At 40.0% G+C, this 27,601-nt stretch overlaps 1 protein-coding gene across 7 annotated transcripts in view; it reads left to right on the top strand.

Annotated features, from left to right (window-relative positions):
* The window catches only part of ppp2r5eb (protein phosphatase 2, regulatory subunit B', epsilon isoform b), a 117,224-nt gene that overhangs the window by 47,754 nt on the left and 41,869 nt on the right, over positions 1-27,601 (top strand). For 5 of the 7 annotated variants that reach the window (XM_061987571.2, XM_061987574.2, XM_061987572.2 and 2 more), the window contains one exon: positions 25-188. In XM_061987571.2, the coding sequence (XP_061843555.1) occupies positions 25-188 (164 nt within the window). The remainder of the gene's footprint in view (positions 1-24; positions 189-27,601) is intronic. The other 2 variants (XM_061987573.2, XM_061987575.2) reach the window with 1 other exon arrangement.

The following is a 27,601-nucleotide window of genomic DNA, read 5'->3' on the forward strand; positions in this document are numbered from 1 at the left end:
CGTGTCCCCCCCCCTGCCCCACAGCAGGGCTATGTCCTCGGCAGCCACCACACCTCCATCTGTGGACAAAGTGGACGGATTTTCCCGGAAGTCTGTCAGGAAGGCCAAGCAGAAGCGGTCACAGAGTTCGTCCCAGTTCCGCTCTCAGGGCAAACCCATCGAGCTCACACCTTTGCCGCTGCTAAAGGGTAAGGACACGTGTGTGTGTGTGTGTGTGTGCCAGCGATTTAAGTGGTGCGTCAGTGATTTCCTGTCATTGTAAAAGTACGTTTGATTTGTGACTAAGCAGATGCCAGGTGTGTGTGTGTGTTCTTTGCAGTACACACTCTCACCTGTGTTAATTAATCTATGATGTTCTGGAATGTTCCCACAATACCTACATCAGGGGTTTGCAACCCAAAATGTTGAAAGAGCCACATTGGACCAAAAATACAAAAAACAAATCCGCCTGGAGCCGCAAAACATTAAAAGTCTTATATAAGTGTTATAATGAAGACAACACATGATGTAAGTGTCTATATTAGTTATATTAGCCTACTACCAAAATGACTTTAAAAGTCTTATATAAGTGTTATAATGAAGACAACACATGATGTAAGTGTCCATATTAGCCTACTATCAAAATGAATTTAAAAGTCTTATATAAGTGTTATAATGAAGACAACACATGATGTAAGTGGCTATATTAGCCTACTATCAAAATGACTTTAAAAGTCTTATATAAGTGTTATAATGAAGACAACACATGATGTAAGTGTCCATATTAGCCTACTATCAAAATGACTTTAAAAGTCTGATATAAGTTATAATGAAGACAACACATGATGTGTCTATATTAGCTATATTAGCCTACTATCAAAATGACTTTAAAAGTCTTATATAAGTGTTATAATGAAGACAACACGTGACGTAAGTGTCTATATTAGCTATATTAGCCTACTATCAAAATGACTTTAAAAGTCTTATATAAGTGTTGTAATGAAGACAACACATGATGTAAGTGTCCATGTTAGCCTACTATCAAAATAACTTAAAAATCTTATATAAGTGTTATAATGAAGACAACACATGACGTAAGTGTCTATATTAGCTATATTAGCCTACTATCAAAATGACTTTAAAAGACTTATATAAGTGTTATAATGAAGACAACGCATGATGTAAGTGTCTATATTAGCCTACTATCAAAATGACTTTAAAAGTCCTATATAAGTGTTATAATGAAGACAACACATGATGTAAGTGTCTATATTAGCTTTTTAGCCTACTATCAAAATGACTTTAAAAGTCTTATATAAGTGTTATAATGAAGACAACCCATGACGTAAGTGTCTATATTAGCTATAATAGCCTACTATCGAAATGACTATGTGTCGCAGGCTGGAGCAAATCTTCGTTGACGGAAATGTTGAAATGTAATATTTATTCGACACATTTTTACAACATTAGAAACCATTAGTAAATTTAGAGGCTACTCAGAAGGTGAGATAACTCCTGGAAATGACTGGCTTTTAATGGCCAAAGATGTGTGTGTCCAAGTTAAAGGAAACGGCAGGCTGTCTTCTTTTAATAATTTGTTTACAATCTTTGGCAAGCCAGGTAATGTTTACTGTGGTCTGGAACAACATGGCACCTAAGCAACGATCAGAAATGCAGCCAATATTACATACAGATAATGTGTCATGAGACATGCAAAACTAAGTTATATACAAAGAGGATAAAAGTAAAGGATATCAAATATACCTACAAATGGGGCATAATGATGCATTATGTACATACAGCTAGCCTAAAAAGCATGTTAGCATTGATTAACTCGCAGTCAGTCATGCTCTGACCAAATATGCCTGATTAGCTCTCCACACAAGTCAATAACATCCACAAAGCGCACCTTTGTGCATTCACGCACAGCATAAAACGTTTGGTGGACAAAATGAGACAAAGGAGTGGAAGATTTGACATGTCAACAAATTGTTGCGTCACAGAAATTAGTAGGACATAACAAATAGTGTCATCAGTGACGTATACACACAAACATATTAAACAGTGCGCTTTCTAACAATTGGGACGGTTTCTGTCATGTTTGTCCTCCAACTAAAAACATACTAAAACAAAAACATTATTTCCCCCCCATCTTTTTCCATTTTCAATCCTTTTTTAAAAATGCACTAACGAGCCGCATTCGGCTCGAGAGCCGCGGGTTGCTGACCCCCCCGACCTAGATCTAAGATCCAAACCCCAGACCTGCACCGACGCCGAGCACTTAGTATTCATGTGGCGTTGCCAGGGAAACGGAGGAATGTCAACACCCCGCCTCAACCGCCTCTCCGCCCCTCACCCTCTGCTTCAGCATTACACGTTCAAATTCACACGGCTCCACACATTTCCCACCTCCTCAGCGCGACGCCGGCGTGCTCCTCCTCATCGCCACCCAGAGCGGGGGGGGAGGGGCCCTCGAGGCGGCCCCCGGCCCGAGTCAGGCACAAGTTTGTCTTGACCATCTGCTGCTGTGTGTTCTTAACGCCGTGTACTGAACGACACACGCAGATGTTGCCAAAAGATTGATGCTCTTCTATTTGTTTATGACTTCAGCTGAATGTACTAGTAATTCAATTACTTCATTAATTTCATTATGGTGACTAAGTAAGAAAAGTGTCTTTCTCCTCTTTGGCTCTCAGTGAAGGCAGACACGTTCCCTTATTTCTCCTGCTTTTTGTGTAGTTTTGTCTTGTCTTAAAGGGGAACATTATCAGCAGACCTATGTAAGCGTCAATATATACCTTGATGTTGCAGAAAAAAGACCATATATTTTTTTAACCGATTTCCGAACTCTAAATGGGTGAATTTTGGCGAATTAAACGCCTTTCTAATATTCGCTCTCGGAGCGATCGGGAAGCAATCCGCCATTTTCTCAAACACAGAGTCAAATCAGCTCTGTTATTTTCCGTTTTTTTGACTGTTTTCCGTACCTTGGAGACATCATGCCTCGTCGGTGTGTTGTCGGAGGGTGTAACAACACGAACAGGGACGGATTCAAGTTGCACCAGTGGCCCAAAGATGCCAAAGTGGCAAGAAATTGGACGTTTGTTCCGCACGCTTTACCGACGAAAGCCATGCTACGACAGAGATGGCAAGAATGTGTGGATATCCTGCGACACTCAAAGCAGATGCATTTCCAACGATAAAGTCAAAGAAATCTGCCGCCAGACCCCCATTGAATCTGCCGGAGTGTGTGAGCAATTCAGGGACAAAGGACCTCGGTAGCACGGCAAGCAATGGCGGCAGTTTGTTCCCGCAGACGAGCGAGCTAAACCCCCTGGATGTCTTGGCTCACATCGACCCTAGCTTCCCTGGCCAACTCCAAAACTGGACAGATCAGCTTTCAGGAAAAAAGAGCGGAAGAGGGTATGTCTACAGAATATATTAATTGACACGGACGTAGGGAGAAGTACAGAGCGCCAATAAACCTTAAAGGCACTGCCTTTGCTTGCCGGCCCAGTCACATAATATCTACGGCTTTTCACACACACAAGTGAATTCAATGCATACTTGGTCAACAGCCATACAGGTCACACTGAGGGTGGCCGTATAAACAACTTTAACACTGTTACAAATATGCGCCACACTGTGAACCCACATCAAACAAGAGTGACAAACACATTTCGGGAGAACATCCGCACCGTAACACAACATAAACACACCAGAACAAATACCCAGAACCCCTTGCAGCACTAACTCTTCCGGGACGCTACAATATACCCCCCCCCCCCCCCCCCCCCCACCTCAACCTCCTCATGCTCTCTCAGGGAGAGCATGTCCCAAATTCCAAGCTGCTGTTTTTGAGACATGTTAAAAAAAATAATGCACTTTGTGACTTCAATAATAAATATGGCAGTGCCATGTTGGCATTTTTTTTCCCATAACTTGAGTTGCTTTATTTTGAAAAAACTTGTTACATTGTTTAATGCAGTGGTTCTCAAATGGGGGTACGCGTACCCCTGGGGGTACTTGAAGGTATGCCAAGGGGTACGTGAGATTTTTCTTAAATATTCTAAAAATAGCAACAATTCAAAAATCCTTTATAAATATAAATAAAAACCTATCTTTTTTTCCAAATAGTTCAAGAAAGACCACTACAAATGAGCAATATTTTGCACTGTTATGCAATCTAATAAATCAGAAACTGATGACATAGTGCTGTATTTTACTTCTTTATCTCTTTTTTTCAACCAAAAATGCTTTGCTTTGATTAGGGGGTACTTGAATTCAAAAATAATTCACAGGGGGTACATCACTGAAAAAAGGTTGAGAACCACTGGTTTAATGCATCCAGTGGGGCATCACAACAAAATTAGGCATAATAATGTGTTAAATCCACGACTGTAAATATCGCTATCGGTTGATATCGGAATCGGTAATTAAGAGTTGGACAATATCGGATATCGGCAAGAAAGCCATTATCGGACATCTCTAATACCTTGTAATGGATGTATTTTTTATGCTGATTGGACTTTTTTTTAATAAGATCCACAAAGTTCAATGAGGAAGTTGTGTTATGTTTTTACGCTAGTTGAATTTTTTTCCCCCTGCTCCATGACTAGGGAAGGTTGTTTGGATTGGGTCTTATAAGTAATTGCTGTGCATGTTAATCAATAGTCACTGACTTGAGTTACTTTTGTTGGCCACCAGATGGCGTCCAAACGGCAGCTATCAGACCGCTGGCTGTTTGTATATGATATGAAAACACAATTGTTCATTGGACACCCCTGATCTAAAGATTTCAGTGTGTGTATAATAAGCACACTCAACAAAATGGCAATAAAAATGATAATCGTGATAATTTCGGTCATATTGTTACATCCCCAATGTGATGTGGTCACGATTGAAACAAAACGCTGGCAAAAGAGATAATCGGAGAAAGCTGACCTCTGCCAAGGCTTTAACTTGCAAACAGGCACACACACACTTGATGTTTTTGTGCGCTCTGGTGCATCGACTTGTAGAAATGCAACTCGCCAACGCTTGTAATTTAGCGAAGGAGCGGCGCCTGTCCGGATCAGAACACATTCCATCTGATCACAAGACTTGCTGTCTCAGTCCGCCTTATATGTCCATGCAAACCAAGTGGAAGAACTGGGTCTAAGCCTCAGATAAACATTCGGCTCCTGATCCGCGTTGAATCAACCGACCTGTTAAAGTGACCTTGTGAGCGGCGCCTGCTCTGTTCACGCAACCTTGTCGGTCTGGTGCCGGCCACACCGGGGCAACCTTTTGTCCCCAAAGTCCCTCGTCCAATCAGAACGATACGGCGTGTCTTTTAGGAACTGGAGGCTGTTGATGTCCAGTATTCTTTACCAGTGATTACTGGATCGTTGTCTCCAGGATGCTTGTCACTGACACAAGTGGGTTTTTTTTTCCACACTGAGACAATGACCCTGGGGGAAATGAAGTCTTTGGAGGCACCTGAAGACATTATTTGAGTTGTTTGGCACAGGTGGAGGTAGTTTCATCTGAGTAGTAAATTGGAGTACATTACTTGACTCTTGAGAGGAAGACGCCGAGGGTGCAGTTTCCTCCAGTGGACCGTTTGGGTGAAAAGATGACGCGATAAACACTGATAGTAACATTTCATCACTTAACGCCACACCTCCAGCCTTCAAAGCAACACCTGGGAAATACAACCGGGGAAACCAAATCAATGATTGTCATCGGCGCCAACAATGTCTGATGAAAGACGTCATGTGCGAAACAAACGTGCATGGACACTGGAAACTTTCAGTGTTTCCCACATATTGCCAATATACTTGTGGCGGGAGGGGGTGTGGTGTGGTGGGGTTGTGGCCAGGGTGGTGTCAATATGGCAGCATCATATCATTTGCATAATTTGCGATAATGCATATATTTAAAAAGGCAAAACATTTTTATAAATATATCGTATTTTTCGGAGTATAAGTCGCACCTGCCAAAAATGCATAATAAAGAAGGAAAAAAACGTATATAAATCGCACTGGAGCCCGGCCAAACTATGAAAAAAACTGCGACTTATAGTCCGAAAAATACGGTATGTATTATTAATTTGTATTACATTTTTCGTATTACATAGTTTTGCTCTGTTCATAATTGTTGGTGCTTATTTAGGACTCAAAACCTACCTTTTTAGAAAAGCATATAGCACTTTTTAATATTCATTTTTACTAGAGATGTCCGATAATGGCTTTTTTGCCGATATTCCGATATTGTCCAACTCATAATTACAGATTCCGTTATCAACCGATACCGATATATACAGTCGTGGAATTAACACATTATTATGCATAATAAAGAAGGAAAAAAACATATAAGTAGCACTGGAGCCCGGCCAAACTATGAAAAAAACTGCGACTTATAGTCCGAAAAATACGGTATGTATTATTAATTTGTATTACATTTTTCGTATTACATAGTTTTGCTCTGTTCATAATTGTTGGTGCTTATTTAGGACTCAAAACCTACCTTTTTAGAAAAGCATATAGCACATTTTTAATATAATTTTTTACTAGAGATGTCCGATAATGGCTTTTTTGTCGATATCCGATATTCCGATATTGTCCAACTCATAATTACCGATTCCGTTATCAACCGATACCGATATATACAGTCGTGGAATTAACACATTATTATGCATAATAAAGAAGGAAAAAACATATATAAATCGCACTGGAGCCCGGCCAAACTATGAAAAAAAACTGCGACTTATAGTCCGAAAAATACGGTATGTATTATTAATTTGTATTACATTTTTCGTATTACATAGTTTTGCTCTGTTCATAATTGTTGGTGCTTATTTAGGACTCAAAACCTACCTTTTTAGAAAAGCATATAGCACTTTTTAATATTAATTTTTACTAGAGATGTCCGATAATGGCTTTTTTGCCGATATCCGATATTCCGATATTGTCCAACTCATAATTACCGATTCCGTTATCAACCGATACCGATATATACAGTCGTGGAATTAACACATTATTATGCATAATAAAGAAGGGAAAAACATATAAATCGCACTGGAGCCCGGCCAAACTATGAAAAAAAACTGCGACTTATAGTCCGAAAAATACGGTATGTATTATTAATTTGTATTACATTTTTCCTATTACATAGTTTTGCTCTGTTCATAATTGTTGGTGCTTATTTAGGACTCAAAATCTACCTTTTTAGAAAAGCATATAGCACTTTTTAATATTAATTTTTACTAGAGATGTCCGATAATGGCTTTTTTGCCGATATCCCGATATTGTCCAACTCTTAATTACCGATTCCGATATCAACCGATACCGATATATACAGTCGTGGAATTAATACATTATTATGCCTAATTTTGTTGTGATGCATTAAACAATGTAACAAGGTTTTTCAAAATAAAGCAACTCAAGTTATGGAAAAAAAAAATGCCAACATGGCACTGCCATATTTATTATTGAAGTCACAAAGTGCATTAATTTTTTTTAACATGCCTCAAAACAGCAGCTTGGAATTTGGGACATGAGGAGGTTGAGGTGGGGGGGGGGGGGGGGTATATTGTAGCGTCCCGGAAGAGTTAGTGCTGCAAGGGGTTCTGTGTATTTGTTCTGTTGTGTTTATGTTGTGCTACGGTGCGGATGTTCTCCCGAAATGTGTTTGTCATTCTTGTTTGGTGTGGGTTCACAGTGTGGCGCATATTTGTAACAGTGTTAAAGTTGTTTAAATGGCCACCCTCAGTGTGACCTGTATGGCTATTGACCAAGTATGCCTTGCATGCACTTGTGTGTGTGAAAAGCTGTAGATATTATGTGACTGGGCCAGCACGCAAAGGCAGGGCCTTTAAGGTTTATTGGCGCTCTGTACTTCTCCCTACGTCCGTGTACACAGCGGCGTTTTAAAAAGTCATACATTTTACTTTTTGAAACCGATACCGATAATTTCCGATATTACATTTCAAAGCATTTATCGGCCGATAATATCGGCAGTCCGATATTATCGGACATCCCTAATTTTTACTGTCTTGTTTTAATACTTTTGTTATTACTCTGCAGCACTCTAATATTAGTTGTTCAAATGTACAATATAATACAAATAAAACTTATTATTATTTAAAGGCATGCGAAATTTTCCGTGAAAATGCAGAACTTTGCGTTTTTAAACATTCATTTTTGAGTCGAAATATCACTTCTATGTTTTTTTCAAGGAAATATCAATGAACATAGAAACTAAACTACGGCTCTTCAATTTAGCCCGTTATATGACACAATCCAAACAACCTTCCCCAGTCATGGTGCAAAAAAAAAAGAAGCAACCAACATAATCATTGTCAATACTCGTTAATTGTTTGCAATTAACAAGATGTGGGCGTGGCATGGCACTAATTTTTGATCTGTTGTTTCACCACGAAACAGGAAACTTTAATTACTCTTTTTCACAAGTTCAGATCTTGATCCTAATTGCTACAAATGATGACAGTCTGAAGTGGTTTTATTTCATTTTTATTTTGTTTTGTTCTATTTTATTTTGTTATTTTATTTTATTAAGACCCGAGCAGCCGAGCTAATAAAATTGCTGTTTTTTCTTCTATACATTTGGGCAGCACGGTGCTGCAAGGGTTAGTGCATGTGCTTCACAATACAAAGGTCCTGAGTTCGATCCCGGGCTCGGGGTCTTTCTGTGTGCAGTTTGCATGTTCTCCCCGTGACTGCGTGGGTTCCCTCCGGGTACTCCAGTTTCCTCCCACCTCCAGAGACATGCACCTGGGGATAGGCTCCTCCCACCTCCAAAGACATGCACCTGGGGATAGGCTCCTCCCACCTCCAAAGACATGCACCTGGGGATAGGTTGATTGGCAACACTAAATGGTTCCTAGTGTGTGAATATTGTCTGTATCTGTGTTGGCCCTGCGATGAGGTGGCGACTTGTCCAGGGTGTACCCCGCCGTCCGCCCAAATGCAGCTGATATAGGCTCCAGCACCCCCCCGTCACCCCAAAAGGGACAAGCGGTAGAAAATGGATGGATGAAAAATGGATGGATTCGGACACCTTTTTGAGCCCCTTAACATGTACGAAAAGTCCCCAACTTTTGCAGGCGCGTCAGATACGGCGGAAAATTTTATATTCTGGGGGTCCCGGAAGTTTTGGTGGTGGGTCAGGGCATCGGGAAGGACGTGACCGCAAGAGTCAGGAGTGCCGGCCGACAGGCACAAACCCTGTGGTTTAACGAGGTCGAGGGCCCGTCCAACACTTCAATTTAATTAGTTTGTGCATGACTTCCTGTCCAACACAAGCTAAATAGATCCGCCATGTTGCGACGACCGGCAGAAATAGAAGCCCTATGTATATTTAGTGCAGGGATGAGTGCGGCCCCCGCCGTGTCGATGTCGTTCCTGAGGCCTTGGAAACGATATGGCAATGTGTATTGATATCGTTTTATCGGCTCAGCCCTACGAAAACATCACCGTGGAGTTATTGAGTCTGTTTAGCTGATTGGAGTGGGTCCATGACGGTGACTTCTGTTTTGTTTGATCTTCCGTTTTACTGCCGTGTTACAGACGCCGTTTGGAAACAATTGAGGCATGTAAATAAACATTTACAAGATCTTTCCGTGTAAATAACTTATTTCGTAACGTATATTTCTGCGGCTTATAGTCCGATGCGGCTTATATATGAAAAATATGTTATTTCCCTAAAATTTAGTGGGTGCGGCTTATATCCCGATGCGCTCTATACTGTATTTTTCGGAGTATAAGTCGCTCCGGAGTATAAGTCGCACCGGCCGAAAATGCATAATAAAGAAGGAAAAAAACATTTATAAGTCGCACTGGAGTATAAGTCGCATTTTTTGGGGAAATGTATTTGATAAAAGCCAACACCAAGAATAGACATTTGAAAGGCAATTTAAAATAAATAAAGAATAGTGAACAACAGGCTGAATAAGTGTACGTTATATGAGGCATAAATAACCAACTGGTATGTTAACGTAACATATTATGGTAAGAGTCATTCAAATAACTATAACATATAGAACATGCTATATGTTTACCAAACAATCTGTCACTCCTAATCGCTAAATCCCATGAAATCTTATACGTCTAGTCTCTTACGTGAATGAGATAAATAATATTATAATGTGTTAATCATTTCACACATAAGTCGCTCCTGAGTATAAGTCGCACCCCCGGCCAAACTATGAAAAAAAACTGCGACCTAGAGTCCGAAAAATACGGTAGTCCTGAAAATACGTCGTATCACCAGGAGTGTTCCAAAACAGGAGACTTTAACCGTGTTTACTTCCTACTCAGTGGCCTAGTGGTTAGAGCGTCCACTATAAAAATGGAACCCATTACCTCCCTGCTTGGCACTCCGCATCAAGGGTTGGAATTGGGGGTTAAAGGGGAACATTATCACCAGACCTATGTAAGCGTCAATATATACCTTGATGTTGCAGAAAAAATATCATATATTTTTTTTAACCGATTTACGAACTCTAAATGGGTGAATTTTGGCGAATTAAACGCCTTTCTATTATTCGCTCTCGGTGTGTTGTCGGAGGGTGTAACAACACGAACAGGGACGGATTCAAGTTGCACCAGTGGCCCAAAGATGCGAAAGTGGCAAGAAATTGGACGAAATTTGTTCAAAATACGAGGGTGTGGGGAAAACCGACGAAATGGTCAGTCGTTTGTTCCGCACACTTTACCTACGAAAGCTATGCTACGACAGAGATGGCAAGAATGTGTGGATATCCTGCGACACTCAAAGCAGATGCATTTCCAACGATAAAGTCAAAGAAATCTGCCGCCGGACCCCCATTGAATCTGCCGGAGTGTGTGAGCAATTCAGGGACAAAGGACCTCGGTAGCACGGCAAGCAATGGCGGCATTTTGTTCCCGCAGACGAGCGAGCTAAACCCCCTGGATGTCTTGGCTCACACCGTCCCTTATGCCACCGAAGATGATCAAGAGAAGAATATCGACCCTAGCTTCCCTGGCCTGCTGACATCAACTCCAAAACTGGACAGATCAGCTTTCAGGAAAAGAGAGCGAATGAGGGTATGTCTACAGAATATATTAATTGATGAAAATTGGGCTGTCTGCACTCTCAAAGTGCATGTTGTTGCCAAATGTATTTCATATGCTGTAAACCTAGTTCATAGTTGTTAGTTTCCTTTAATGCCAAACAAACACATACCAATCGTTGGTTAGAAGGCGATCGCCAAATTCGTCCTCGCTTTCTCCCGTGTCGCTGGCTGTCGTGTCGTTTTCATCGGGTTCGCTTGCATACGGTTCAAACCGATATGGCTCAATAGCTTCAGTTTCTTCTTCAATTTGGTTTTCGCTACCTGCCTCCACACTACAACCATCCGTTTCAATACATGCGTAATCTGTTGAATCGCTTAAGCCGCTGAAATCCGAGTCTGAATCCGAGCTAAAGTCGCTATAGCTTGCTGTTCTATGCGCCATGTTTGTTTGTGTTGGCATCACTATGTGACGTCACAGGAAAATGGACGAGTGTTTATAACGATGGTTAAAATCAGGCACTTTGAAACTTTTTTTAGGGATATTGCGTGATGGGTAAAATTTTGAAAAAACCTTCGAAAAATAAAATAAGCCACTGGGAACTGATTTTTAATGGTTTTAACCCTTCTGAAATTGTGATAATGTTCCCCTTTAACTATCTTGGAGCCTCTTTTTGCACCGCTCTCCGAAATCAAAACAATGGAATTGATCAACTGGTCTCTCAACAAAATTGACAAGATCTTCTCAGAGAGAAGCTTGGGTTCAGGGGAACCTGTCTGTCTTAGGGGAATGTTTGTTGCCGAGTACATGATGGACTCTTAGGAGAAGTGGAGGGAAAAGAGCGCGGATGAGGGTATGTCTACAGAATATATTAATTGATGAAAATTGGGCTGTCTGCACTCTCAAAGTGCATGTTGTTGCCAAATGTATTTCATATGCTGTAAACCTAGTTCATAGTTGTTAGTTTCCTTTAATGCCAAACAAACACATACCAATCGTTGGTTAGAAGGCGATCGCCGAATCCGTCCTCGCTTTCTCCCGTGTCGCTGGCTGTCGTGTCGTTTTCGTCGGTTTCGCTTGCATACGGTTCAAACCGATATGGCTCAATAGCTTCAGTTTCTTCTTCAATTTCGTTTTCGCTACCTGCCTCCACACTACAACCATCCGTTTCAATACATGCGTAATCTGTTGAATCGCTTAAGCCGCTGAAATCCGAGACTGAATCCGAGCTAATGTCGCTAGACCTTGCTGTTCTATCCGCCATGTTTGTTTGTGTTGGCATCACTATGTGACGTCACAGGAAAATGGACGGGTGTATATAACGATGGTTGAAATCAGCCACTTTGAAGCTTTTTTTAGGGATATTGCGTGATGGGTAAAATTTTGAAAAAAACTTCGAAAAATAAAATAAGCCACTGGGAACTGATTTTTAATGGTTTTAACCCTTCTGAAATTGTGATAATGTTCCCCTTTAACTATCTTGGAGCCTCTTTTTGCACCGCTCTCCGAAATCAAAACAATGGAATTGATCCACTGGTCTCTCAACAAAATTGACAAGATCTTCTCAGAGAGAAGCTTGGGTTCAGGGGAACCTGTCTGTCTTAGGGGAATGTTTGTTGCCGAGTACATGATGGACTCTTCGGAGAAGTGGAGGGAAAAGAGAGCGGATGAGGGTATGTCTACAGAATATATTAATTGATGAAAATTGGGCTGTCTGCACTCTCAAAGTGCATGTTGTTGCCAAATGTATTCCATATGCTGTAAACCTAGTTCATAGTTGTTAGTTTCCTTTAATGCCAAACAAACACATACCAATCGTTGGTTAGAAGGCGATCGCCGAATTCGTCCTCGCTTTCTCCCGTGTCGCTGGCTGTCGTGTCTGTTTCGTCTGTTTCGCTTGCATACGGTTCAAACCGATATGGCTCAATAGCTTCAGTTTCTTCTTCAATTTCGTTTTCGCTACCTGCCTCCACACTACAACCATCCGTTATAATACATGCGTAATCTGTGTCTGAATCCGGGTCTGAATCCGAGCTAATGTCGCTATAGCTTGCTGTTCTATCCGCCATGTTTGTTTGTATTGGCATCACTATGTGACGTCACAGGAAAATGGACGGGTGTATATAACGATGGTTAAAATCAGGCACTTTGAAGCTTTTTTAAGGGATATTGCGTGATGGGTAAAATTTTGAAAAAAACTTCGAAAAATAAAATAAGCCACTGGGAACTGATTTTTAATGGTTTTAACCCTTCTGAAATTGTGATAATGTTCCCCTTTAAATCACCAAAAATGATTCCTGGGCGCGTCCACTGCTGCTGCTCACTGCTCCCCTCACCTCCCAGGGGGTGATCAAGGGTGATGGGTCAAATTCTGAGAATAATTTCACCACACCTAGTGTGTGTTTGACAATCATTGGTACTTTAACTTTTTACCCAAACTTGTTTACTGTGTAGTAAACGACCACACCTCTGTACCGTACCGAAACGTGTGGGTTGGGGTCTACATCTGCTTGGTGCTGGAGGGTCCGTTTAAAGGCGAGAGAGCAGATCAAAAATAGACAAGACGGGTTCAGATGTACAATGATGCCCCCTCAGCTCCACTCCCTCGGCTCCTGTTTGGCCGGTGAAACCCACCGACCCGCCAACCTCGTCTTGCGCTCCCCCCCACCCGCCGTACTGCCCTCAGGAGAAACCCGAACCTCGCGGTGTCTCTTTACATTTCTGCAGCAACACTTGCTACAAACAAGCCACGAGAAGGAAGCGCTGCCAAACTCGTCCACATGTTCGCCGCAAACCCGCTCACATCGATACGCTCGTCGCCGCCGTTTCCCACAGTTGGTGCCACCCGGGGAGCGGAATCCTGACCGAGTGAGTGACCGCTTTTCGGCCGGGATTGGGAAATGGCGAAGGGGAGGTTGACAGAGGGCGCGCTGCTTGCATGGAGTGTTTTAAAGTTAGCCTTGTCTGTCAGGCCCTGTCATAAGTGTGGAGGTGTGCACTTAAAATGGAGCGGCGCTGTAACAGAAGGAGAGTGTGTTTGCTGGCTGTGAGCTCAATGGAAAGTCCTCCAGTGAAAGGAGAGCATTTTTATTCTTCCCGGTCCGCAACGGCAGAATGTGTGTGGTTTTGTAGTAAGCTGGTGTTGACATTCCATGAGGATGCAGCGTAACTCTGAATGAAAGCAATTTCCAAAGTGGAGGATTTCACTGAAGACACAGCCTAGTAGAAACTGCTCCTGGTTCCTCGTATCTGTCACTCACAACGGGGACACTGCAGCTGCTTTGAAACTTTGGGATTTACTCGGGAGTGTTTGTCCTCTGAGGACCCCTAAGGTATTAGACCAGGGGTCGGCAACCCAAAATGTTGAAAGAGCCATATTGGACCAAAACTACAAAAACAAATCTGTCTGGAGCCGCAAAAAATTAAAAGCCATATTACATACAGATAGTGTGTCATGGAATTAAGAGGACTTAAAGGAAACTAAATGAGCTCAAATATAGCTACAAATGAGGCATAATGATGCAATATGTACATATAGCTAGCCTAAATAGCCTGTTAGCATCGATTAGCTTGCAGTCATACAGTGACCAAATATGTCTGATTAGCACTTCACACAAGTCAACAACATCAACAAAACTCACCTTTCATGCACAACCTTAAAAGTTTTGTGGACAAAATGAGACAGAAAAAGAAGTGGCATAAAACACGTCCTAGAAAGTCGGAGAAAGTTATACATGTAAACAAGCTACGGTGAGTTCAAGGACCGCCAAAATTAGTAGGACAAAACGGCGCTCGCCAAATACTCGAATCAGTGAAGCATGTTTAATATAAACAGTGTGCTTTGTAACAATTAGGGAGGTTTGTGTCATGTTTGTCCTCCTACAGAAACCATATTAAAACGAAAATATATTTTTTCCCCCTCATCTTTTTCCATTTTTCATACATTTTTTGAAAAAGCTCCAGAGAGCCACTAGGGCGGCGCTAAAGAGCCGCATGCGGCTCTAGAGCCGCGGGTTGCCGACCCCTGTATTAGACCTACATAGCAGAACAGAAGGCCAACGCTTAGTTGGAACACAGCTTCTTGCCAAGGAGCAAGATTCTCAAGGGTGCAAATGTCCAAAACCTTCAGTCTGGGTCCAGGTCAAAAGTCCTGTGTGGGCTATCAAGCGGTTGTACTTGAAGTTGGTACCGAGTCTTTCCAGGATGTACTGTAGGTCAGTACAGCTGAAGGTTAACGATGGGCTTTATGGCCACAAATCATATTGGGGTACACATTGCTTGTATGTGACAATTTTAATTTATTCATTTATTTGATTGGCAACACTAAATTGGCCCTAGTGTGTGAATGTGAGTGTGAATGTTGTCTGTCTATCTGTGTTGGCCCTGTGATGAGGTGGCGACTTGTCCAGGGTGTACCCTGCCTTCCGCCCGATTGTAGCTGAGATAGGCTCCATCGCCCCCGCGACCCCAAAGGGAATAAGCGGTAGAAAATGGATGGATGGATTTACTGCAGTGGTTCTTAACCTGGGTTCGATCGAACCCTAGGGGTTCGGTGAGTCAGCCTCAGTGGTTCGGCGGAGCCACCGCCACAGAGGTAAAGACACATCCGACTTATCGTGTAAATAAAAACTTCTCCCTATCAGCGTATTATGGACCCAACAATGTTCCCCCTAATTTTCCATCTGATTTGCAGGTTGTTTGATTGATCGATTGAAACTTTTACAAGCAGATTGCAAAGGAAGAGAATACACAGTACAGTACATATTCCGTACAATTGACAACTAAATGTTAACACAGAATATGTTTTTAAACTTGTTTAAGTCGGGGTCCACGTTAATCAATTCATGGTAATGTGTGTAAGGTGTGTAATTTGTTGTGAGTTCATGCACTGTGTTGGTTTTGTTGTTTGAACAAGGTGATGTTCATGCACGGTTCATTTTGTGCACCAGTAAAAAAAACATATGACTTTTTCTTGAATTTGAAAAAAAAGTATTATTATTTTTTTCACTAAAGAAGGGTTCGGTGAATCCGCATATGAAACTGGTGGGGTTCGGTACCTCCAACAAGGTTAAGAACCACTGATTTACAGACAATTTTATACGACATTATTGTTTCTTTTGTTATTATCAATCAATCAATCAAAGTTTATTTATATAACCCTTAATCACAAGTGTCCCAAAGGGCTGCACAAGCCACAACGACAACCTCGGGTCAGATCCCACATCAGGGTAAGAAAAAACTCAACCCAATGGGATGACAATGAGAAACCTTGGAGGAGACCACCTGGGCGACCAGTGCAATGAACGTCGAGTGGATCTGGTTAATAGTGTGAGAGTCCAGTCCATAGTGGGGCCAGCAGGGGGTCATCTTGAGTGGAGACAGGTCAGCAGAGCAGAGACGTCACCAACTGATGCACAGATGAGTGGTCCACCCTGGTCCCAACTTTGAACAGCTAGCGCCTCATCTGTGGTAACCTAATAACCTCTCCATGCAGGAGAGGGGGCAGAGCAGAAAAGAGACGGCAGATCAACTGGTCTAAAAGGGGGGTCGATTTAAAGGATTGCACAGTACAGTACATATTCCGTACAATTGACCACTAAATGGTAACACCCCAATAAGTTGTTCAACTTGTTTAAGTCGGGGTCCACTTTTGAAGGTGGAATGGTTTGAATCGGTTAAAAAATGTGGGAAATGTGGAAGTTTGAAAAATTAATTTTGAATGGGGAAAATGAAAAAAAAAAGTAATTATGGGAAAACCGAGATTTTTTTTTAGAATTGTTGAAGTACAGCACACAATTCCCAAACAGGCTGAATATTTTGAAGTTGTAACATTTTGAATCAGATGAAAAATGTGGGAATAGTACAATTTTGAAGAATGTCCCATTGATTTCAATGGAAATTTTCCCCAAAATTGGGAATTTCAGGAAAAGCAGGAATTGTTTTTTAAATGGTAAACAAAAACTTGAATGGTCTGAATTAGTTGAAATAGTTGGTGTTGAAATTTTTCAAATCGGTCGAGAAATGTTGAAGCATGTTGATTTGAGAAATGGTATGATGAAATTCCTGGTATTTCGGGAAGACCGGGAATTTTTCCAGTTCAAAAAACAACTTTGTTTTTTGTCCTAATTAAAAGGATTGTTTTGACGGTGGAACGGTTGAAATGCTTTGAAAAATGTGGAAGGAGTACCGGTAGTCGCCAGAAAAAAGGGTGGAAATAGAGCTTCGGAAAACCAGGAATTCTGGAAAATCCTGGAATTTTTTTGAACTTGGAAAAGGGTAGTTTGAATTTCCAGGATGGTACAATGTGTTGAGGGTGGAATGGTATGAATAGGTTGAGAAATGTGGAAATGGTGAAAGTTTGAAAAATGGCAAATTCATTTTAGATGGGGAAAAATGTCCCAGGAATTTTTGGAATTTGTCAAGGGAAAGTCCGCGATTCCCGAATAGACTGAAAAGTTTGAAGTTGGAACGGTTTGAATCAGGGGAAAAAGGTGGAAAGTAGAGCGCGCCAAAATCTGGAGAAGACAAAGAAGTTGAATAATAAATAGGTGAATTTTGGTGTACAAAACCAAATATCGACCCAGTGATGTCCAAACCTACCAGTGTAGAGTACACGCCCCATTCTGTGACGCGCCAGCACAATCCACCATTCACGTCTCGTGCGGACACGATCCACCAAGCGGGTTTAGGCAGCCGAGCTACAGCGCATAACTTTTTTGAGAATAAAAGGGTAAAAAATAAGGATTTCTTTACAACACGATTGGTATTTTCTGGACTCCAACGACCGCGTTATATCGAACTATGCGTGTATTTTTCAAGTTTTTAATACTACGACTGGACAATTAGTTTGCTTCAATTAAATGTTTTTTAACCATTATAGTTTTTTTAAAACGCTCAACACAAAAAGGACATAAAAATGCTTTGAATGACAACTAAAAATTGACCTGCAGTGCGTTGGGGTCTTGCCAGATTTTGTATAAATACAGAATTTAAATTCTTGCTGTGGGAGCACTTGCAGTCAGAGGAGGAGCTACACCATGTTTCACCCATTACTGATTGATTGATTGATTGATTGACATTTTTATTAGTAGATTGCACAGTATAGTACATATTCCGTACAATTGACCACTAAATGGTAACACCTGAATACGTTAGTCGGTGTCCACGTTAATCAATTCATGGTACAAATATATACTATCAGCATAATACAGTCATCACACAACTTAATCATCAGAGTATATACATTGAATTATTTACATTATTTACATTATTTACAATAAGGGGGGTGGGATCAGCACTTCAGTTATCAACAATTGCATAATCAGAGAAATGGACATTGAAACAGTGTAGGTGTGACTTGGTAGGATATGTACAGCGAGCAGTGAACATAGTGAGTTCAGAAAGCATAAGAACAAGTATATACATTTGATTATTTACAATCCGGGGAGGTGGGATGTGGAGGGGGGAACACTCAAGATAGCAGAGGATATAACGCAAAATGTGGATTGTCACGATCATGGTTTGATCGTCAAAGATGTTTGCTTATGTAATCTGTGATGTTGCTACCTGAATAAATGCTTCTGATATTATGTACGTTAACACGTTAATGGTCTTCATATAGCTGCATGACAATGTTTTAACCTTCTCTACTTATTAATAAAATGTAATGTTTATCCTGCTAAACATCCTGTAATTGAGGACTATCAACCAGAATATATATTTTATTTCAATCTGGCAGAAAATGTCCCCCTCAATATTCCTCAGCTGATATTCTAGCATTTATTTGGGTAGAAATATCACAGATTACGTTACAAAACGTCTTTGACAAAGCATGATTGTAATGTAAGGCCATTTTTCATGTTGTTATTGTCGGCCCGGATGTGACACGTAGCGCTATCATTGTGAAGCTTGAAGTGTGTGATTGGTGTGAAAGGGGTTTTGACACGTAGAGAAGTGACTCTAGACTTCCTGCCTACCATCTTTCCTTTCTGCTGTGCTTTCATGCCACCCAACGTAAGCAATTACAGTAACAAACTACATTTTATGTTCTCAATGTGGACTAAACTGGAATCCAACTACGGAAGTGAAGCCCCACCTCTCTGCAAACGCTCCAGCAGGCGGTTGCTCCAGTGGTGTCGTCTCACAACCATTGTGAATTTAAAGAAATAGTCTTGTCTTGCCATGGCTTTGGACCTGGTATTTCCATAATCTTTTCTTTGGCCCTTTCTGCTTGCCAGTGAACGCGTCTTCCCAATGTCTAAATGATCAGAAAGGACGCGCACGTGTTATTTGTGCGTCAAACAAATTAGCGCCGTTAAAGTAACTTATGGTTAAAGGGGAACATTATCACAATTTCAGACGGGTTAAAACCATTAAAAATCAGTTCCCAATGGCTTATTTTATTTTTCGAAGTTTTTTTCAAAATTTTACTCATCACGCAATATCCCTAAAAAAAGCTTCAAAGTGCCTGATTTTAACCATCGTTATATACACCCGTCCATTTTCCTGTGACGTCACATAGTGATGCCGATACAAACAAACATGGCGGAAAGAACAGCAAGCTATAGCGACATTAGCTCGGATTCAGACTCGGATTTCAGCGGCTTAAGCGATTCAACAGATTACGCATGTATTGAAACGGATGGTTGTAGTGTGGAGGCAGGTAGCGAAAACGAAATTGAAGAAGAAACTGAAGCTATTGAGCCATATCGGTTTGAACCGTATGCAAGCGAAAACGACACGACAGCCAGCGACACGGGAGAAAGCGAGGACGAATTCGGCGATCGCCTTCTAACCAACGATTGGTATGTGTTTGTTTGGCATTAAAGGAAACTAACAACTATGAATTAGGTTTACAGCATATGAAATACATTTGGCAACAACATGCACTTTGAGAGTGCAGACAGCCCAATTTTCATCAATTCATATATTCTGTAGACATACCCTCATCCGCGCTCTTTTCCTGAAAGCTGATCTGTCCAGTTTTGGAGTTGATGTCAGCAGGCCAGGGAAGCTAGGGTCGATAGGGGGTTTAGCTCGCTCGTCTGCGGGAACAAACTGCCGCCATTGCTTGCCGTGCTACCGAGGTCCTTTGTCCCTGAATTGCTCACACACTCCGGCAGATTCAATGGGGGTCTGGCGGCAGATGTCTTTGACTTTATCGTTGGAAATGCATCTGCTTTGAGTGTCGCAGGATATCCACACATTCTTGCCATCTCTGTCGTAGCATAGCTTTCGTCGGTAAAGTGTGCGGAACAAACGTCCAATTTCTTGCCACTTTCGCATCTTTGGGCCACTGGTGCAACTTGAATCCGTCCCTGTTCGTGTTGTTACACCCTCCGACAACACACCGACGAGGCATGATGACTCCAAGGTACGGAAAACAGTCGAAAAAACGGAAAATAACAGAGTTGATTTGACTCGGTGTTTGTAATGTGTTTGAGAAAATGGCGGATTGCTTCCCGATGTGACGTCACGTGACATCATCGCTCCGAGAGCGAATTATAGAAAGGCGTTTAATTCGCCAAAATTCACCCATTTAGAGTTCGGAAATCGGTTAAAAAAATGTATGGTCTTTTTTCTGCAACATCAAGGTATATATTGACGCTTACATAGGTCTGGTGATAATGTTCCCCTTTAATGTGTTACTGTGTTAACTTAGACACCTGTAATAACAGTATTTTTTGGGGAAAAATAATATTTTATTTTATAAAATATAATTTAAAAAATATGTTTCAGAAGCTCCTCTTAGAACTGCTGACCTATACGCTAACATTTCTTGTCAGTTCCAGTTTTCAAACATTGTAGTTGCTTTGTTGCGTTGTTGTATTACCGTATTTTTCGGACTATAAGTCGCAGTTTTTTTCATAGTTTTCATAGTTTTTTCATAGGTGTGACTTATACTCAGGAGCGACTTATGTGTGAAATTATTAACACATTAGCGTAAAATATCAAATAATATTATTTAGCTCATTCACGTAAGAGACTAGACGTATAAGATTTCATGGGATTTAGCGATTAGGAGTGACAGATTGTTTGGTAAACGTATAGCATGTTCTATATGTTATAGTTATTTGAATGACTCTTACCATAATATGTTACGTTAACATACCAGTTGGTTATTTATGCCTCATATAACGTACACTTATTCAGCCTGTTGTTCACTATTCTTTATTTATTTTAAATTGCCTTTCAAATGTCTATTCTTGGTGTTGGCTTTTATCAAATAAATGTTCCCAAAAAATGCGACTTATACTCCAGTGCGACTTATGTATGTTTTTTTCCTTCTTTATTATGCATTTTCGGCCGGTGCGACTTATACTCCGAAAAATACGGTACACATATCCATATACACATATAAACCCATATCTATATACACATATAAACACATATCTATATACGGTACACATATAAACACATACTGTATCTATATACACTTAAACACACATCTATATACACATATAAACACATCTATATACACATATAAACACATCTATATACACATATAAACACATCTATATACACATATAAACGCATCTATATACACATATACATCTACTACTCATTCAAATCTATGGCTGGCAGCTTTGTGGCACTGTGTTGCTTGCTAATTTCCTTTTGTTAGCTGGTTACTGTCTCTATTGTAACAGTTCCAGTAAGTTGAAGTGTTCAATGCATTTGTTCTTCTCTGGTTTCACTACTTCACACTAAAGCTAGCTTAGCGCTGCGGCTAGCATAGCTTTTCCTCTCCTACTGCCTTCAAGGGTGTCTGCACTAGATCAGTATTTTATAACTGTCCGTTTTACTTTATTTCCCATACGTAAACAATCGATATTTGGACATTTGTCTATTCATTCAGGATAGTCCCCATATGTGATCGTGGTGCATCGAAGAATAGGTCGTTTTTCACACCTCGAGTCAAAACGTGGTACGGTGTTTTGTCTCCAGCAATCAAGTCATTCAGGCCAAGAACAACAATCTAAACTTAACACAGGAAGTACCGCTCCTCCACCCTGAGTGTTCACCACTCCACTGGGTTGTAGTTTTTCACCATGACAACAAAAGACCCAGCCTGGGTCATGGACTGGATCCAAGTGAAAGGCTCTGATTATTAGTATTAGTATTATTAGGTTATTTCAATTAAGAGGAGAAAACTATAATTTACGGGGGATATTGATTTTTGAAATAGGTAAAGTCAGAACGAATATAAAATACAAATGTATTTCAGTTTTAGGAGTCAAATGGTGGAACAAGCTCAGTGATGAGTTGAAGACATGTACACTGCAAAAACTGAAATCTAAGTAAGATGAAATATCTCAAATAAGGGTGATACTTGCTTATTTTCTGTCACTAAGCAGATTTTATGTTAGAGTGTTTTACTTGTTTTAAGTGTTTTGGTCCTAAATGATCTCAGTAAGATATTACAGCTTGTAACTGAGATTTGATGACTTATATTGTGTAAAACATGCTTGAAACTAGAATATTAACTGTTGCAAAGCTGTGTAATTAACACTCACAAGTATAAAACTACTTTTTTAAAGTAATCATTTCTTATTTCAAGCATGAAAAAAAAAATCATGATGCCGAGCGCATATTATTATGTCAAGATAATGGCGCTAGCATTTACTTAATTTAAGAATATTTTTCAACATTTTGAGCAAAAAGGTCTCTTTTTTTTTTTTTTTTAACCAAGAAAAGTGCACTTGTTATTAGTGAGAATATACTTATTTTAAGGTATTTTGGGGTTCATTGAGGTTAGCTAAATTTACTTGTTTTGGAAAGTCTTGACAACAATATTTTTAATTATTTACTTTTTACAATTTTGTGCACTGCTGCTGGAATTTAAATTTTCCTAAGGGAACTCTCCTGAAGGAATCAATGAAGTACTATCTATCTATCCATCTATCTAAGCCGAATTTTCTTGTTCTATTGGCAGATAATTTTGTTTAGTTCAAATGAAATACCCCTAATTTTTATATATTTTTTTCTTGTTTTTGAACACTGTCTTTTTGCAGGGTAGTTCTTTGTTAAGGTTTAAGAAAACATTGAAAGGTGAAATAATTGAAAATGATAAAATACAGTAATAATTACTTTCATCCCATGGATTTTGATGTTCCAGGCAATCTAATTTCCAGTGAATGTATAGGATAGGCAAATATAAGCTTTGGCTTCAGCCTATTCCTTTTTCGGTCATTCTTTTTCTTTTCTTTTCTTTTTGTGTGTAAATGTGTATGATTGTTAAATATGTCTAATCTGTACTGTTATTCTGGTAACACAAAATGGTTGATTATATGACAGATATAAACTTTTTTTAATTCATTCATTTATTCATTATACAATCAAACAATAATTAGCATCAGCAAAATACATATCACAAAATCTGAAGGATTGCGGGATATAAACGATGTACAATAAAAAACTATCAAAATAGAGACTTCAATTCTATCGCCCTGATGGGATAATGCATGTGGATGACGCAAACAAGCCTGTCCCACAAAATAGAGCGTGAAAAGCTGCGAAGCGTCATCGATGTAATGCAGCGTTCTGACAGGGTAGCTCGTGCGCCTTAAGTACGTCTTTTTAAGTTACTAATCGTGGACTCTGTTGGAGCGAATTTACTAGATTTCTTACAACTATTATTACCGCCGTAGGACGAGGAATAACTGAACATGCGACACCCTGACCAAGAGAGCGCATTAGAAGCCAAAAAGACATGCTAACCGCTAAGCTAGCTCAAATGAAAAGTAGCGAAACCGAGGAACAAGTGTTTAGTTCTCTTTAACAGAAGTCTAGCTGGAACCAGGTTACAGTGAAGAGTCACCAGCTGTTAACAGGCAATTAGCAAGTAGAATAAAAACAGTCTAGAGCAGTGGTTCTTAACCTTGTTGGAGGTACCGAACCCCACCCTGTTTCATATGTGCATTCACCGAACCCGAATCGTAATCATAAAATTATGTTGTTATATTAAAGAAATACTAATAAAGATATATTTTACAAACAGAAAGTTGCAGGAATGTACACATAATCCCATGTTTACATCTCATTGTGCAACATGTGAATGTTTTAGTGGGAACTGGGTTGTACTTGTATAGCGCTTTCTACCTTCAAGGTACTCAAAGCGCTTTGACACTACTTCCACATTTACCCATTCACACACACATTCACACACTGATGGAGGGAGCTGCCATGCAAGGCGCTAACCAGCACCCATCAGGAGCAAGGGTGAAGTGTCTTGCTCAGGACACAACGGACATGACGAGGTTGGTACTAGGTGGGGATTGAACCAGGGACCCTCGGGTCGCGCACGGCCATTCTTCCACTGCGCCACGCCGTCCCTAAATGCGATATCTGAAAGGCGTACACATTATTTCCAAAGTAGGACCCCCCCACCCAGACATATAATACTAGTACACAGCTCATGAAAAACAATATAGTATAGTCATTGTAAGTGGGCCAAAACACTTATATTAGAAAATAATCTCATGGAAATGACTGCTGTCATTTGATTACAATAATAAAACATTGAACTTGTTATTTAGTCAGGTTTGGGACAGGTGTGCTGCAGGTGTGACCACAGTGCTCCACTGAATGCTCAAGGAGTTTTTGCGTTTGCTCACACATATGGAAAATTAGAGGGAACATTGTTTGGGGGTATCCATAATACGCCGACAGGGAGAAGTTTTTGTTTACACGATGAGTTGGGTGTGTCTTGACCTCCGCGGCGGAGGCTCTGCTGAACCCGAGGCCGACTCACCAAACCCTTAGGGTTCGATCAAACCCAGGTTAAGAACCAGTGATCTAGAGCAAGGGTGTCAAACTCATTTTAGATGGGGGGCCACATGGACAAAAATCTACTCCCAAGTGGGCCGGACTGGTAAAATCACGGCACGATAACTTACAAATAAAGACAACTTCAGATTGTTTTCTTTGTTTTAAAAATAGAACAAGCACATTCTGAAAATGTACAAATCATAATGTTGTTGGGTTTTTTTTACACTTACATGTTGCGATTAATATTCTATCTTTATTTGTCGTTATTTATACTTTCCGAATGAATTATGTGATAATGTTCATCAGTCAACTCATTGGTGTTAATTTTCAATTTATCAAGATAAAAAAATATCAAAATCAAATTACAGAATGCAGCTGAGATAGACTCCAGCACACCCCGCGACCCCAAAATGGACAAGCGGTAGAAAATGGATGGATGGAAATTACAGAATGTTATTTATGTAGTTTGCTCATTTTCCTCAACTGGTGCACTAACATCATGTGTTTTTTTTACATATGTAGCATCATCTACAAAGATACAAAGAATTGCTATTGCGACATCTTGTGGACACATTTAGAACAGCCGTTTCTTTCATTCAAAAATTTGCGCTCATTTTTATACTTAGCAAACTCATCCCGCGGGCTGGATAAAACCTGTTTGCGGGTCTGATTCGGCCTGCGGGTCTGATTCGGCCCGCGGGCCGTACGTTTGACACCTCTGGTCTAGAGAGAGAGTACCGTATTTCTCGGAGTATAAGTCGCACCGGCCGAAAATGCATAATAAAGAAGGAAAAAAACATGTATAAGTCGCACTGGAGTATAAGTCGCATTTTTTGGGGAAATGTATTTGATAAAAGCCAACACCAAGAATAGACATTTGAAAGGCAGTTTAAAATAAATAAAGAATAGTGAACAACAGGCTGAATAAGTGTACGTTATATGAGGCATAAATAACCAGCTGGTATGTTAACGTAACATATTATGGTAAGAGTCATTCAAATAACTATAACATATAGAACATGCTATACGTTTACCAAACAATCTGTCACTCCTAATCGCTAAATCCCATGAAATCTTATACGTCTAGTCTCTTACGTGAATGAGATAAATAATATTATTTGATATTTTACGCTAATAATTTCACACATAAGTCGCTCCTGAGTATAAGTCGCACCCCCGGCCAAACTATGAAAAAAACTGCGACTTATAGTCCGAAAAATACGGTATATATGTATATAGATGTGTATACATGTATCTACATATGTATATGTGTGTATATATGTATATACATGTGTGTATATATGTATATACATATGTGTATGTACAGTAAGTGTATTTACATGTGTATGTACAGTATATGTGTATTTACATATGTATGTGTGTATATACATATGTATGTGTAGATATGTATATATGTATGTGTATACACTGCAAAAAGTCAGTGTTCAAAAACAAGAAAAAAAAATACAAAAATTAGGGGTATTTTACTTATCTGCCAATAGAACAAGAAAATTTGGCTTGTCAAGACTTTCCAAAACAAGTCAAATTAGCTAACCTCAATGAACCCAAAAATACCTTAAAATAAGTATATTCTCACTAATAACAAGTGCACTTTTCTTAGTAGAAAAAAAACAATAGACCTTTTTGCTCAGTATGTTGAAAAATAAATAAGTAAATGCTAGTGCCATTATCTTGACATAATGATATGCGCTCGGCATCATGATTTCTTTTGTCATGCTTGAAGTAAGAAATTATTACTTTAAAAAAGTAGTTTTATACTTGTGAGTGTTGATTACACAGCTTTGCATCAGTTGATATTCTAGTTTCAAGCATGTTTTACTCAATATAGATAATAAAATCTCAGCAACAAGCTGTAATATATTACTGAGATAATTTTGGACCAAAACCCTTAAAACAAGTAAAACACTATAACATAAAATCTGCTTAGTGAGAATAATTATCTTTTCAGACAGAAAATAAGCAAATATCACCCTTATTTGAGATATTTCATCTTACTTAGATTTCAGTTTTTGCAGTATATACGTTATATATGTATATACGTATGTTTATATATGTATATACGTATGTGTATATATGTATATACGTGTGTGTGTATATGTATATACTGTACGTATGTGTATATATGTATACACGTATCGTATGTGTATATACATATGTTGGTGTATTTTTAAAGGCCTACTGAAACCCACTACTGCCGACCACGCAGTCTGATAGTTTATATATCAATGATGAAATCTTAACATTGCAACATTGCAACACATGCTAATAAGGCCGGGTTAGCTTACTAAAGTACAATTTAAAATTTTGCGCGAAATATCCTGCTGAAAACGTCTCGGTATGATGACGCCTGCGCGTGACGTCATGGACTATAGAGGACATTTTGGGACAGCTTGGTGGCCAGCTATTAAGTCGTCTGTTTTCATCGCAAAATTCCACAGTATTCTGGACATCTGTGTTGGTGAATCTTTTGCAATTTGTTCAATGAACAATGGAGACAGCAAAGAAGAAAGCTGTAGGTGGGAAGCGGTGTATTGCGGCAGGTGTTGTGCCGAATAACGCACCTCCGCCGTAGAATGCACCCCCTGACTGTTGTGCCAGATAACACAGCCGGTGTTTCATTGTTTACATTCCCGGAAGATGACAGTCAAGCTTTACCATTGGCCTTTGGAGAACTGGGACAACAGAGACTCTTACCAGGAGGACTTTGAGTTGGATACGCAGATGCGGTACCGTGAGTACACATGCAGCTGCAGCTTCCAAACATTTGATCGCTTGCCCGTACGTGCGTGCCG

Source organism: Nerophis lumbriciformis, linkage group LG26, assembly GCF_033978685.3.
Source record: "Nerophis lumbriciformis linkage group LG26, RoL_Nlum_v2.1, whole genome shotgun sequence".
Taxonomy (NCBI): domain Eukaryota; kingdom Metazoa; phylum Chordata; class Actinopteri; order Syngnathiformes; family Syngnathidae; genus Nerophis; species Nerophis lumbriciformis.